Genomic DNA, 14,490 nt, shown 5'->3' with positions numbered 1-14,490 from the left:
ATCTGAGACCATCTTTGGCATGAAGCTGTGATGGGACCTCCTGGTGACTTTGTCCTTGTGATCAAAGGTAGTGCTGCAACTGGAGAGACAAAGTGTACCTTGGGTCCCGTGTAAGAGGATCTCAGCAGAGGTTGGTATCAGTACTCTCGATGGGCTCAATTTAGTATCAGGTTGTAGGATCCCTGGTATGACCAGTGGGCAAGAGGTGCAATACTTGAAGCCCTTTCAGGGCCCTGTGTGGTCCTGATGAGAGTCCCAGGATAAGGGCAAGCTGTTTAGGTTAAGGTATCCTATACTACTCTACACTAATTACAAGAAAATAATAAGATAGACTAAGGAAAGATCTAGCCTGAAGGCACGAAGGTGAGTTCCATTTTCTCTCTGCTTTTGGGGGGAATGGAACTGAGGTGGTCGGGGGACTGCATTCTCTTCTACAGAATAGGGTGATGATGTAACACTTGATTGTGATCTCTAGTACAGCCTCCCAGTCAACACAGCTCTTGAAGGCAATTCCACAGCTCAATGCCAGGTCTGCCAAATCCCACAAGTGGTAATGCAGAAAGGTCTTGGGAGAACACAGGGTTTATACCAAAAAGACACAAAAGAGAGTTTGTGCATGCCTAAGTCAATATGGGGCAACAGTGGCACAATGTAGATGCTCACAAATTGAATGGCACTGTATAAAATGACTATTCAGAAGGCAAAACAAATTTGTTATGTAGTTGGGTGCAAGGGAGAATGTGTCTCCTAAAAGCAGCTTACTTCAACTTCCTGCTCTTTTGTGAAACTGAAGAATGTTCTAGCATTAGCAAGAAGGAAAGCGATTAACATAGGTGAGCACAACGGCTGACTATGGTGGGATTAGCAGAAAGCACACTTTTCATGTAGGCTACACATCTTTATTGCCCCAAATACTATAGAAGATTGTTTTCACAAAGAAGAATGAAGATGCACATCTTCAGTGGCTTGTAGAGCTGGTTGGAAAATAGAAAGTCATCGTTGTAGAAATTTTTGGTTTCCACTGAAATTTGTTTTTTATTACATTTTCAAATCGGCTCCAGGGCAACAGACAAACACCTTACCAGAAATAGGATAGAGCTTCAGGATTAGCAATGATAGCTTCAAATGGTTTTCAGGCACTTATGCAGTAACCTGACCTGGCTCTTTTGGAAGTCAGTGCCACAGTGCACAGAGTCTACATTAATTTGAGGCATCTTGAGTAGAAGCATTTGGACTTCAAGGCAAGAAGACAGCCATTGCTATTGCACAAGTCCTAATTTTTGGTCCATTTCTAGTGACACTGGGATACTAATGGGAGCTTGATCCATGGGCATCATGCCTCCTGGCTAAAGGCCAGATTGTGATCCTTTTACATTGAATAGTACCTTATCCCTCAAGTAGTCACATCTGAATAAGGGTATCCCTATGGAATAAATGCAGAATTCACAATAATCTATATAGAGAAGGGAGGTTGGGGCAAATCATTCCAAGTTCAGTGATGAATAGATAGTTATTCTCAGGATCCCATCTGGACTGATCAGTGAGAGTAGTAATAGAGAGATGATAGACTAGATACACTTGCACAAACATGCAACCATACCAATTTCTCTGTAGTTAAATGGAAAAACAAAGTGACCATGCACTGTGGAAACATTATTACCTAGTGTTGTCCTTGGCAGTTCGAGGGGGTTAGAAAATTTAGGTGTATTGCTTTCCAAATGAATTGCTTTTTCTGCTGATGAAAAAGAAAGAATTTAGAGATACATACATGGAAAGTAGCAGCATCTCTAGAAGAGATAGACAAAACTGTCTTAATAATACAAGAGTTAATTTTGAACTTTCTAAGGAGTTGTAGTTATAACAAAAATGTTTTAAAAGTTGGCTCACAATAACTGATGCAATTCCAAGACTTAAATACCACTAAGTTAACAAGCTTCAGTGGGAATAATTTGTCTTGAAGTGGGTAATTTTTTAACTAGCAATACTGGAAAGAATTATAATAATGTTGCTTGGACTCTTACAATACTGTTTAAATAATGTCTTATTACGCTATAAAATTATGTATCTTTTTAGCTTTATGACTTCATTATAAACTGTGAATTTTTAAAATGTTTTCATGGCTTTATCTTTGTTCATGCAACTCCAGACAAGTCTGGGGACGTGTGTGATATTTTCTTTCCTTTGACCTACATCACAACCATGGTGTAAAAACATGGTGCAGTTCAACTGATTTCATTTTGTATCCACCTGCTTATCTCCAGGCCTGAGTTTCACCCCTCACAGTTCTACAATTTTAGATAAGCCTCAACATATGCTAACTATCACTGCATCTGCACTCATCCTATAGCAACAGATGAAATGGTACAGATTGGTAACCTATCCTCAAAAGCAAAGCAAGAGACTTGATTAAGGGACTTTTAAATTTATGGGCCAACTGGGGTCCTGTTGAGCAAGCGTTGGCCAGTTCATGATTTCAAGTGGAAACCATGTAAAAACTTGATTCCAACCCCAAGCCCTGTGCAACTCGGTGATTTGAGCTAAGTTTTGCTTAAAGTTTTTTTTTTATTTTTCCAAGTTAACATTCCAAGTGTAACTCAAGGGATGTAATCCCACACTTTGCATAATCCTCCTGAGAACTGAATCTGCTGAATTTCACAAAGAATGCCTTTAAAACAAAATACATTAAATTACCAAAAATTATAAATTATTATAATGCTTGGCTTGGAATGTAATTACCAGGTTTAGTTCGTTGCATTTTGGGTCTGGCAGATGGTTTAGGTGTAGAAGGAACAAACTTTGTTTCCCAGGGAGCTGAAAGAAACAGACTAGATTGTAAGATTTTTCTTTTAATTCTTTTCCTTAGAAATGGAATCACATTCCTCAATCCGGTGGTGAAGCAGTGATACTTCAAAATGGCTTCTGGAAATAAAATCAGTTTTAAAAAAGGCCTCGGAAAACTGTCATGAAAACTTACTTGCCCAGGTACAAAAATGATTAATTTGCCCTTTACTATAATGATTGATAAATAATTACAATATCTAATTGTGTTTTACTTGCTCATCAAAAAATTATTCTGGGCAAACTAGGAAGTTGAATTTTGCAAGACAAGTCTAAAATATATAATATATATCATATTGTATATATTTCTGAGTTACCAATCAATTTTATGCAACTGAGCAATTTTACTAGATGAAGTTTGAAAAGGTAACATGAATTCTTAGAACTCTCAGCTATTCAAGAAGAGAAAGATTCTGGCACAGGTAGAAAGCCATGAAACGAACAACATGCAAAAGTGGGATTATCTCACAACTGCAGCCCCTGGATTCTATTTATAAAAAAGCAGCACTGATTGTAGGAATGGAGGAAATATTGGTAAGACTAACCAGTTCTGCAAACCCTAAACTGTCTTCCCATAATTGCAGGGGTTGTAACTGTAGTTAGCCAGTCTGAATGCTAGCCTAAGGCCTTATGCTGGGAGGCAAAGTCTGTGAAAGTTGAAGGTGACCAATCAGTACCTCAGAAGACATGACCATTAATTTTGCCTATTTTATAAAACAAGATAATGAGGCTGCTTCCAAGACAGATTCAGGAGGAAGAGCTTCATTGCCATAAACAGAGTGGCAATGCACTCCTATGAATAAGTATATGTGAATTCACTGAGAATTGGTTTCCAAGCCTAAAGGACTATATGACAGATACCTAGAAGCAGGATAAAGACTAATGAATATTTCTAGTGCCACCAATAGATCTCCTTAGAGAATATTAGGTTTTTTTAATGTAAAGAAAAAATCCAAAACTTTCCTTTGAGAAAGTCTCCTTACCCACCTTTGCACTTAGCCTTTCAATAGTTACTTTTGACATACGCTGGAGGTGAGTGGGTGGTTGTCTTTTTGTGTGTGATCTCAACAATTCTCAAACAATGAAGGCAAATTATGTTTACAGAGATGCACATATGCCTCCTATTGAGTTTATTCAAGGGCAGATATTTTATCCTTCAATAACATTGATAAAAACCACTATTTAGAAAAGAAACTAAGCTCATGAATGTCAAGTATCAGAGGGGTAGCCGTGTTAGTCTGGTTCTGTAAAAGCAGCAAAGAATCCTGTGGCACCTTATAGACTAACAGACGTTTTGTAGCATGAGCTTTCGTGGGTGAATACCCACTTCTTCGGATGCAAGACTTGCATCCGAAGAAGTGGGTATTCACCCACGAAAGCTCATGCTACAAAACGTCTGTTAGTCTATAAGGTGCCACAAGCTCATGAATGTGAGTTTGGGTCTGTTCTTACAGTATTTCTCTCCTAACAATTCTCCTGTATAAAAGAAATAGATCCAGAAACAGAATGAAGTTGGCATGATTAGCAGTGATGGTATGAAATGGTCTTCAGTGATGGAATTCTAATGATGGATTGAACAGAAATACAGATTGACACACAGCTACTGAAACATTTGTTACCTAGTGTCGCCTTTGGCCTTTCAATAGTCTTTGAAGCTTTAGGTGTACTATGCTCCAAAAGTGGTGGCTTTTGTGCTATAAAATAAAAAGAATCCAAGCATAATTGAATAGTACAATAAAGAACATCAGTAATAAGTTAAAGATGTGGGAGGTTTAAAAGAGCTCATCTAGTATTTCCTATATTCCTTTTTTAATATAACATTAAGTATACAAAATAATAGAACATAGTTTGGATTGTTCAACATCTGGTAACGTATGATCACCAGTACTTGGATTGTGAAGGGGGCACTCCCCTCTTTTGATCTTGAATAGAACTCTGACAGGGATCCAACTGTTTCTGATCAAAGGAACAGAAAAGGAAAAAAATAGCACCACAAGACACTGGTAATGTCATCATGATCATACGGCAAAATCCGGCACAGAACTATGGACCTTGTAAGGGGCTCCCCTTCTGTCAATCACAGCTATTTTCACTGAAAGGAAGCTCCCTCATCATGACATCCTGGAAGCAAATGAGTAGAATGTATGAGGTATCAACATTGTGCTGGGACTAGCGATGTGTTGTATGTCCCTCATAATTGTACACAGCAAGGCAGAAGTTAAAAATATAGTTAAAAACACAAGCAAAAAGTATTCCCAGATATTTTAAGTAAGCTATGAAATTGTGAAAATTCTTTGCATTTTATCACCAAACTCATGTTCAATAGTCTGATGATCTTGAGTCTTGCTCGGTATGGATCAGATGCCTGTATTCTGTTTGCTTCCTTTGTAGCAACACCATAGGATATTTTTTAAAGTATCTTCCTGATATATTGAATTGTATAAATGGACTACTTAATTACCAGGTTTCACATGCTGCACTTCTGGAAGAGGAGATGGTTTCAGTTTAGAAGGAATAAGTGGTGCTTCATTTGGAGCTGAAAGAAAGAGCTTGGTTTATAACTAACTGCTTCAGGAATCATTTAAGAAACTGCATATGCCACAAGTTTGTAATGAAAAAGAAATAACTCAGTATGGAATGTGAAAGCCAGCTGAGGACATCAGCAGTCAAAAGGGAGTCAGGGATGGAGTATTAAATTGTTGTGCATTCATCAGAAATAAAGTCAATGTTCCAATGATGGCTACAAGTTTAACAATTAAAATCATAGACATGAGGGAGATAGATGATAAAAGGATGATGGAGCTCTCCATGCAAGTTTCATAGCTGATAGTTTTACTGCTTTAAGAATAATATCACTAGCATCAACCACATTCCTACAGAGAAGTGAATCAAAAGGTATTAGTGTCTTTGGTGACACAAGAAAAACAAGAATCTAGAAGTAGAATAAAGGTTAATGATTCAATGCATGAAATGATTTTATGGAAGAAATGCATTCATGTGGGATGGGATGTTCTCTGATTAAACAGACACAGTGTGACCATTCATTGTGAAAACAACAACATTACCCAACGTTTTTCTTGGCCATTCAAGAGGACTAGAAGTTTTAGGTGAGAAAGATTCCAGAGTGGGTTCACTTGTTGCTGCTGGAAGAAATGTTGACAGTTACAAGACAGCAAAGAGCTTATGTAAGAAAAAAGTTGCTTCATGGGTAAAACTATTTTGTTCTACAAGAAAAACTGAAGTATTCCACTGATTCTTGGACATTATTTTCAGTTTACCAGTTTAGTATGTGTTAGAGATGAGCTCAGCTTTTTGAATCGCACTGTTATGGTAACTATAAATCATGGTATCTGTAAATGTGCAGAGATTTTGGATGTTTATTTAATTCCTTCCTGCCTTCACAAAAATAAATTTGGACTAAATTCTCACTATCTGAATCATTGCCAGGCATCAGATTTTAGATCCTCACATGGCTTACCTCGTTATTTTGAATTATGTTGCCGCACTTATTAAGATGACATGGAGTAACACAACGGAATAGAATAAAAAGGACATGTTGTGCTGCCAATTACTCAAATACTGACAACAGATGATATATGGTCCAGAAAGCTGACAACTGATCCAACTATTGTCACAGTTCTGGATAATCAGGTGTTCAATTAGTTAAATAACTTAATGCACCTAGGATATGCTTTTCCTTCATATAAAAATTATAATAGTTCTACAGTACTTGTCTACAACTTTACCATCTACAACATAATGTTAATAGAGTGTTTTGAATAATTATTACAGAACACTATAGTACTTTTTAATATTTGTTTCATAGTGTTATCCAGGCAGCGTATCTTTCAAATTACTGACAGGAAAACTGACTGGTATGAGTTGCCACACACAACATAGCTGTGAGACAACACAAGTTAATGCCAGTTTCTCAATAGCAATACAATTTGGATGCTTGCTAAAAATTCAGCTCTAAGGGCCTGATCCAAAGTCCACTGAAATCAATTATAAGACTTCCATTTATCTCAATGGGATTTATACCTGACCGTGAGCCACTGAATAGTAAAGACTGTGTAATAATTATTGTACCTGGTTTGAGATCTGTTCTATCAGGCTCATTGGATGTTGTGGGGTTTGAAAAAACAGGATGAGTATCATCGAAAGCTAAAAAAAGAAATGGGTAATAATGTTTATTTTTTTTTAAATTTAGATTTTTAACTTCTGAGGTACTCAGTTAAAACTCAGTGGTCTAGCCAATCTAATGAGTGAGCATATCTTACACTAGCAATGGAGCAGTGCTAATAAGGAATGAGATCTAAAGGCCAGCAATTAAAATTACAGTTCAAATGGCAACACACACAATGCAGTGAAGGCTAATATTTACTCAGGTGGTTCATTTCATAGGTCTTTAAGCACCCTGGAAAGTACAAAGACAAAAAAGATTCTGATGCAATCTTCTAGGATTCTATAAGCATCAGGTATTCAAGGAACAATGGCAATAATCTGTCTTTAGAGCTGGGCAAATATTGCAAAAAATATTTCTGCAAATACTTGCTTGAATTCGCACCTTGTTAGTGCTTTGCTTTCTCTGGACATTCTGTGATGGAGTTTTACCAACACAAATGTTCATGGAAAGGAAGCAATATCATATTAATTATGTAACAAATTATATAACTAAGACACTTTGAATATTGCATATTCACAGCGAAATGTCTGTGACCAATCCATAAAGTTAAAAAATAATAGCCATTGAATTTTGAACAATTTTTAATTAAGTGTGACCTGCACATGGATACTCTACCAGCAGAAAAAGAAATGATTATTTACTCAGCTCTATGCATGATTCACCAGACTTCATCAGTTACATGAGAGTTAATAAACAAAAAAACAAACAAACAAGAACACGCCAGTAACTGCTCTTGACACTGACAAACAAAATTGCCCCAACAGGTGACAACCTTAGTAGTGAAACAGACTGGAAGTTGGTTCCTTAAAAATAAATAAATAAATAAATAAATAAAGCTATGAGTATAGCTGTGAGATTTATTGATGACAATCACCATGAATTATTGGTATGGCAGATGACTAAAACAAGGAAGACTCCCAGAATTAGCTGTGATGACAAAACCAAAGAGTTTAATTAAAGAAACTGGATGTGTCATTATTACCCATTGTTGTTCCTAGCAAATGAGGTATTCTGGAAATTAGAGGCACAGATGTTTCCAGGTCAGCGCTATTTGTAACTGCAGGGAAAAAAAGGAAATAAAATCTGAGATGTGGCCTCATACAGTGTAGTGAGGGGTGTGTATGTGTGGAAAATAAGAGAGAGATTACATTACATTCCTTTGCAAGGGCCTAACAATGCTGTAGATGTTACATAAGCAGATTCAAGGGCCTTTTGGCACCCAGGTAAGAAACTCATTTAATAAAGTTTTGCAAAAATGTCATTATCTTAGTATATGCTGTAATTCTTTATAAATAGGTTCAGCAAAGTAGTGTGCAACTGTGTGCACACATTTGCCTTCAACTATATCTAAAGCAACAGACTGGTTCCTTATGCTACACCTTTTCATAAAGGGCTAGAATAAGGTTTAGAATTTCTATACTAAACACTGCATCTTCCAGTTATAGGTGCCCCAGTGCAGCTCTTCATGAAATTACTTAGCACCGGTAATTTTCTATGTGCAGGTGTTTTTTTCTTTCATGCTGGACTTGTGTTCCTGGTATGAATTAATTCAGTTTAAAATCAATCACCACAAGCAGCATGTTTTATATTATAATTAACAAAAACTGACACATATAAGATGCCAAGGGATGCTGGAGAGCCCAGTGGCAATACAGCAAGGAAGTTCATAATAAACCACAGCTTAATAGTTCATGGTAAGGTTATGACCAATGTTTCTCCCTCAAACTTTTATTCTGTTCTGTTCAGGCTTTTATACTGTGCTCATTGCTGTAGTATCGGAGTACTTTCCTGTAGTGCATTAAGCAATGTGACCAAACATCTATCATGTGTTGTTTGTTTTCCAAAGGGAGAAATGTGTGGAGTGGAGTGTCTTGCTTTGCATATGCAAGTTCTGTCTAAGAAAACTAATTGCCGAATAAAGACAAAGTCGTCCCAGGGTAAACAATAATGTACCTCAACAACTTTTTAAAAGTTAATTTAGTGCTGGTAAAAGGCCTTTACTACATTTACAGGCCTTCACCATATTTTCAGATAGACAGTTAGGGAAACAGTTACAGTAGAAGGTGTGCAGGACAACCTACAAATCCCTCAAATCCCTTTTCCCTACACCATTCCCTACACAATGTCGTTTGGAAGGAGGATGGAATACTTCATATATAATACTTCAAAAGGAATCCCCTTTGTTTCAGAAAGCAAATGAAGGGAGTTGAAAGAGCCTTCCAACTCTGTTCCTCCTGGCAATGGTCTGGTATTCCATCCTCTTTCCAAAAGACATTGTCTCAGTCAGTATTTACAAACTGTATTGTTATCACTTAGTCTTGTTTGTAGGGTGTGAACCTCAGTCAAGGTACAAATATCTTTATTGCAAAAGATGTCTTTTCTACTGTACATTGTGTTGAGATCATCTCTTGCTTTTTGGTATTTCCACACAGTATTTCTACCTATCCTCCTTTTCAGCTCTGATACAAAGCTAACCCCTAAGGCCTCTGAAAGGTCTGGATAAACCCTCAGACAGTCAACCTTTCTCTGAACCTTTTGACTGTTTATTCTACCTTTGCAGTACTGCAGTGGCCTAAGGCTTTTCCCCTTCAAAACAGCTGGCAACATACTAATCCACATCTTTTCACCAATAATTTTGTATACCTGATACCTTTTACCCAAGAAAAGATCACAATCCCAAATGATCCTAACTCCACCCTGCTTTCCTTTCCTTCTAGCCCTATAGATCCTTTCCTGACCCCTCCCTTTGGTAAATACCTCCCTACACAGGCACAATGCCTTGCCAGGTTTTCCGCCTGAAACATGCATTGTCTCTAGCACAGAAATAGCTAGGATGCATTTGCTGGACTTGGGGGAAACAACATGGAATGTGAAATCACACTGAAATCGGGCAGAGCTGAGTAAACAGTTGAAACCTTCAAAATGGAGACAGTAATAAATAACCTTTTTGGTACAAAATATCAAGCTTCAGAAATAATGCAACTATAATTTACCAGATTCTAGCACTGATATTTCTGAAATTTCAGATGTTTGGGGAGTGGAAGAAACATGCAGAAAGTCATATGAAGCTGGAAAACAAAACAAAAAATGCCAGTTTATTAATTAAAAACACTGAGAACCATCATGGAACAACAGCATCTTCACTTAAAAATTGAAGACTGTTTCCAGCCTATACAGAAGTATTAGGAACTGAAGATCAGCAGCAACTGAAACCTACATTGCTGTATAAGAATGATCTAATAAAGAACCATATTTATTTTCCCCAGACATGCATGAACACACATGATGCAAATGAGAGTGATTGCTGAAATCATAGTAAAAATACCACCGGAGATGTAAGAAAATATTATTGACAACGAGAAAGACAAAAATATAGATGAAAGATGACAAGACAGATGAAAGGAGATTAAACTTTGTAGACAAGCTGAATGACAGGCTGAGAATGACTTGTTGTCTAGTGAGCCATGCACAGGACGGAAGTCCTGATTCTGAAACAGACTTGATCTAAAAAATGTACCCCTAGACAACTGCTGCAGAGAATTATCATGCACTGGCACATGGGAGGATGATTTACAATAGGTCCAATCCTTCAGTAATGTATTTGTTCCTATGATTCTCTGTGGGCTTGGGAAATAACAAGCCACTCTGCCTTAGTTTTCTCATCTCTAAAATGGAAATGATAATCCTCACTGCACCTCTGTCAGGTAGTTAACTAGCTAATGCTTGTAGCTTTGTTGGCACAATAATGTAGTACTATGAAATATGTTATTAAAAGCTGTTAGACTTAGACCGGAGCTGTTAATGGGCATGTATGCAAGAGATGAAGGAAATTAATACCTCCAAATGATATAATATTCTCCAGTCTCCATAAATGTTTGTAGGAGAAAGGGATATTGTTCAGCATAAATGGATAACACAAAGTTAATATGTTCTTTGACAGTTTTAAATGTGATCTACAAAGAAAAATAATCAACCTGGTCTGTTCCCTTTTGTAAGAAACCTGAAATGCTCCCTCCTCTAACATAATGAGCAAACAAATGTTCTACTTGTATTTTACCTGGCAAATAGGAATATCAAGTCTTGCCTTCCCTGTTTTTGCCTGAGGACTCTTGAGGGGACCAAAACTGCATATGAGCTTTCTCATTACTTTCCTGAATGGCAAGGGGCGTTAAATCTTTAACAAAAGATCACAATCCCAACTGATCCTAACTCAGTGTTTGCCAAGAGTTTAAGTTAAATAGGTTTTAACAAAAACAAACCAACACCAGTTTTTTAAACTGGGAAAATAGTATTTCCCTAAACTGTTCAGGGTTCATTTCCAGGGTGCTAGTGGTATCATAACTAGAATAACTAGAATAATTCTCCTGCCATCCATACAACAGTTTTCTGGGGGGGGGGGGGAGTTTAAAAGACTTTCATTTCTAATGCTAAAATAAACAGGGGGAAAAAACCTCTTTTTGGGGGGCAGGAGGAAACCTTTCAGACCTTCTTCATATATTTTACAAACACCAGAAAAACCAAAATTTCTTTTGCAGCTAGCCTTTAATGAACAGACACAGAATCAAGGATGTAACTCTAGTGTAAAGGCAGATATCACCAAGTGAATGGAATGGGACCTATAACTGAAAGCTGAAAACGATGACAAGACACACTACTTCCAGAAAAATCTTTCCCTTAGAATCCAATTGGCTGGCTGTTTTCTCTATCGAGGCAAGTTTCTAGTGTACTGTAATCCATGTAACCTTTAAATATAGTGACAGTACTATTGCCAGGGGAAGCTAATGACTAGCATACTCAGAGAACCCAGAGCTCTGAGGTTACCAAAGGAAAAGAAAGATGAAAGTAAACTTGTCTGTATGCTAGAATATAGGCAGGGAGAAAGCTGTGGACTATTTGGGTAAGTCTACACTGCAAAGTAAAACCGCAGCACTGCCTCTGAGACCGGGTCAATAAAAATAGCAGTGTAGACATTCCTGCTCAGGCTGGCGCCTGGGCTGAGACCCTCTCATTTCCCAAGTACCAGACAGCACAGATGTACCCTCTGATGCTGCAAAACACCGGATAAAAGTAATTGTGGTCTCAGACTTGGGCTGAAACTTAAGGTTTACAAGTGGCCATGGTAACAAGTTTTGTAAAGTTTATCATTGGTTGCTTAGCTCAATTAGTTAGAGCAAGGTATTAATAATGTCAGCAAGCAGGTGGCAATCCCCACAATGGCTGCAGCTTTGAAAAAGAGACTGGTCTTGTGGTTAAGGCACAAAGAAAACACAGAAGGGGCAAAGAACATCTGGGTTCAACTCTTTCCTATACCATAGACTTTCTGGGTGACCACAGAAAAAAACCCACTTAATCGCTCAGTGCCTCAGTTTCCCATCTATAAAATGGGAATAATATTTCCATTCTCCCACTTCTGGTCTGCCTTAGCTGTTTAGACTGTAAACTCTTCGGGGAACAAACTGTGTTTTATTATTTACACACACACACACACCAGCTACCATAATGTGGACCCAATGTCAGCAGGGTTCTCTATGTATTACTATAATACAAAAAACATCCACAAGTCTGAGGAGGAACAGGGAGATGCCAATAGATCAGACCTCATCACTTCTAATGACATGAAACTGCACAAAATTCCCCCCCAAAACTGAAGAACAAAAAACCCACAATGTATCACTACTGTTTTTAATGGTTTCGCCAGCAATGTGTTTTTCTGGGTTTGTGAAACAGCAACATGTTTTTCTTTTTTACATTAGGTAAAATGTAGTTTCTGTACATGGACAACTATCATTTTTCACAGTTGAATCCTCAGCAGGCAAATAATTAGTAGTTTAGCACAATTTCAACACAAATCTTTTAACTACCTATACTTTTTACCTGAAGAAAGAGCTCTGTGTAGCTCATACGCTTGTCTCTTTCATCAACAGAAGTTGGTGCAATAAAAGATATTACCTCACCCACCTTGTCTCTCTGGTCCCAGGACCAACACAGCTACAACAATAGTACAAACTACATTTTTTACACTCATTTTCAAATCCTGCAAGATGGACACTCATTCCTACTTTTCATCTATGCAGAGAATTTTTGTAACTGGGTGGGCTGGACTAGTTGAAACAAACACTTAATGCAAACCACATGCAGGTTATATGTGTAAAACTTGACATCTTTAAACTATTTAATTTAATAGTCAACAAATGTTACTTATCCACAAAAGCCTCTCTATATCACAAAGAAAAAAACATGATTAGGGAAGGAAACGCTCTTAAAAGTTATAATTAAGTTTCCATTCCATTCACACAAGGTCAACTGAAAAATAATGGTGTTGGTTATCAATGTTAATAAGAAGCAAGTATGCTAAAGGGTGGCTGTTAACTACATCATAGTTAAATTTCTGTGTAAAAGTGCATTTTCAAAGTGCCGTAATATATTTAGGGCCTGATTAACCATTGCTTTACTACAGTTTTACACTTATGTAACTCCATGGAGTTACGATGGCACAAAACTGGAGTAACGTAGTAGTGAAGGAAGCCCATAGAATGGAAGAGCTCAAGAATGGATAGGTAGGCTTAAAGAGTCAATATTTGATAGTAAAGCCTGATCATTTATTTACTAGCTCAGTGATCCGTTTTTTGCCACTACCACCAAATTACATGAGGTTATTAAAAAATAGTTGCTAAACATCCCTTCTTCAGGGGAAAAATGGCAACGCTGGTGATTTAGTGCAGCACTCATCACCTTCTGGATCTGGTTTGAAAATGGAAGTCAACACCAGGAGCCTATAAAAAAGGAATCCGAACTCAGTAGGCTAGATGTTCCAAAGCAGTCTTGTAAATGCAAACAATTGCAAATGCTGACTACTACCTTCTAGTATCAAATAGTCTGATACCAAGTTCTCAATTAAGCATTGATATCATATTAGGATTTTGTCATTTGTTCAACTCCTCAAAATATGCAAACAGTTTTATATTTGGCCATCCATGTTTTATTTAAAATGAAAAATGCCAGACAGGATCACAGTTCCATCTTCTCCCCTACCCCCACTCTCTTACATGGTGCAAAATGTATGACCCAGTGTGGAAAGAGCATGTGTATGAGTCTCTGCCATGCAGAATCATTTAACAGTGGAAGTTAGAAGTCTGTGCCATTCTGTCAACATACAGAGAGGTTCATTACTGAGCCTCTAAGCCTTTAAGGTTAGAGACGTGTATATTTTACACTTATAAATGATTGTTCTCAATGAGAGGTGTTGACTCCAATTGCCAACTGAAAAATAAATTAATTTAATAAAATATTAATTCCTTGGTTTAAAAGTCATGCATTGCCTGCTCCAAATTTTGAACAGGGCTCAATCCTGCAAGCTGATCAAATACTATGGTAATAAGCATGGCATAAAACCTTAAATACAGAGAAGTGATGAGTGCCCATAACTCTCACTGCAACAGTCAGGGTGGGTAGAGCTCTGCATCTTG

General features: G+C 37.4%; 1 protein-coding gene across 32 annotated transcripts in view; it reads right to left on the bottom strand.

Annotated features, from left to right (window-relative positions):
• Positions 1-14,490, bottom strand: part of LOC120403210 (ABI family member 3 binding protein) — a 315,866-nt gene that overhangs the window by 103,773 nt on the left and 197,603 nt on the right. For 22 of the 32 annotated variants that reach the window (XM_039534071.1, XM_039534129.1, XM_039534193.1 and 19 more), the window contains 8 exons: positions 10,018-10,092; positions 8,007-8,081; positions 6,928-7,002; positions 5,904-5,981; positions 5,300-5,374; positions 4,458-4,532; positions 2,737-2,811; positions 1,661-1,735 (listed from right to left, as the gene is read on the bottom strand). In XM_039534071.1, coding sequence (XP_039390005.1) covers positions 1,661-1,735; positions 2,737-2,811; positions 4,458-4,532; positions 5,300-5,374; positions 5,904-5,981; positions 6,928-7,002; positions 8,007-8,081; positions 10,018-10,092 — 603 coding nt within the window. The remainder of the gene's footprint in view (positions 1-1,660; positions 1,736-2,736; positions 2,812-4,457; positions 4,533-5,299; positions 5,375-5,903; positions 5,982-6,927; positions 7,003-8,006; positions 8,082-10,017; positions 10,093-14,490) is intronic. The other 10 variants (XM_039534201.1, XM_039534266.1, XM_039534293.1 and 7 more) reach the window with 8 other exon arrangements.

Source organism: Mauremys reevesii, linkage group 1, assembly GCF_016161935.1.
Source record: "Mauremys reevesii isolate NIE-2019 linkage group 1, ASM1616193v1, whole genome shotgun sequence".
NCBI classification, from domain to species: Eukaryota; Metazoa; Chordata; order Testudines; family Geoemydidae; genus Mauremys; species Mauremys reevesii.
This window is presented reverse-complemented; position numbering and strand designations above follow the sequence as displayed.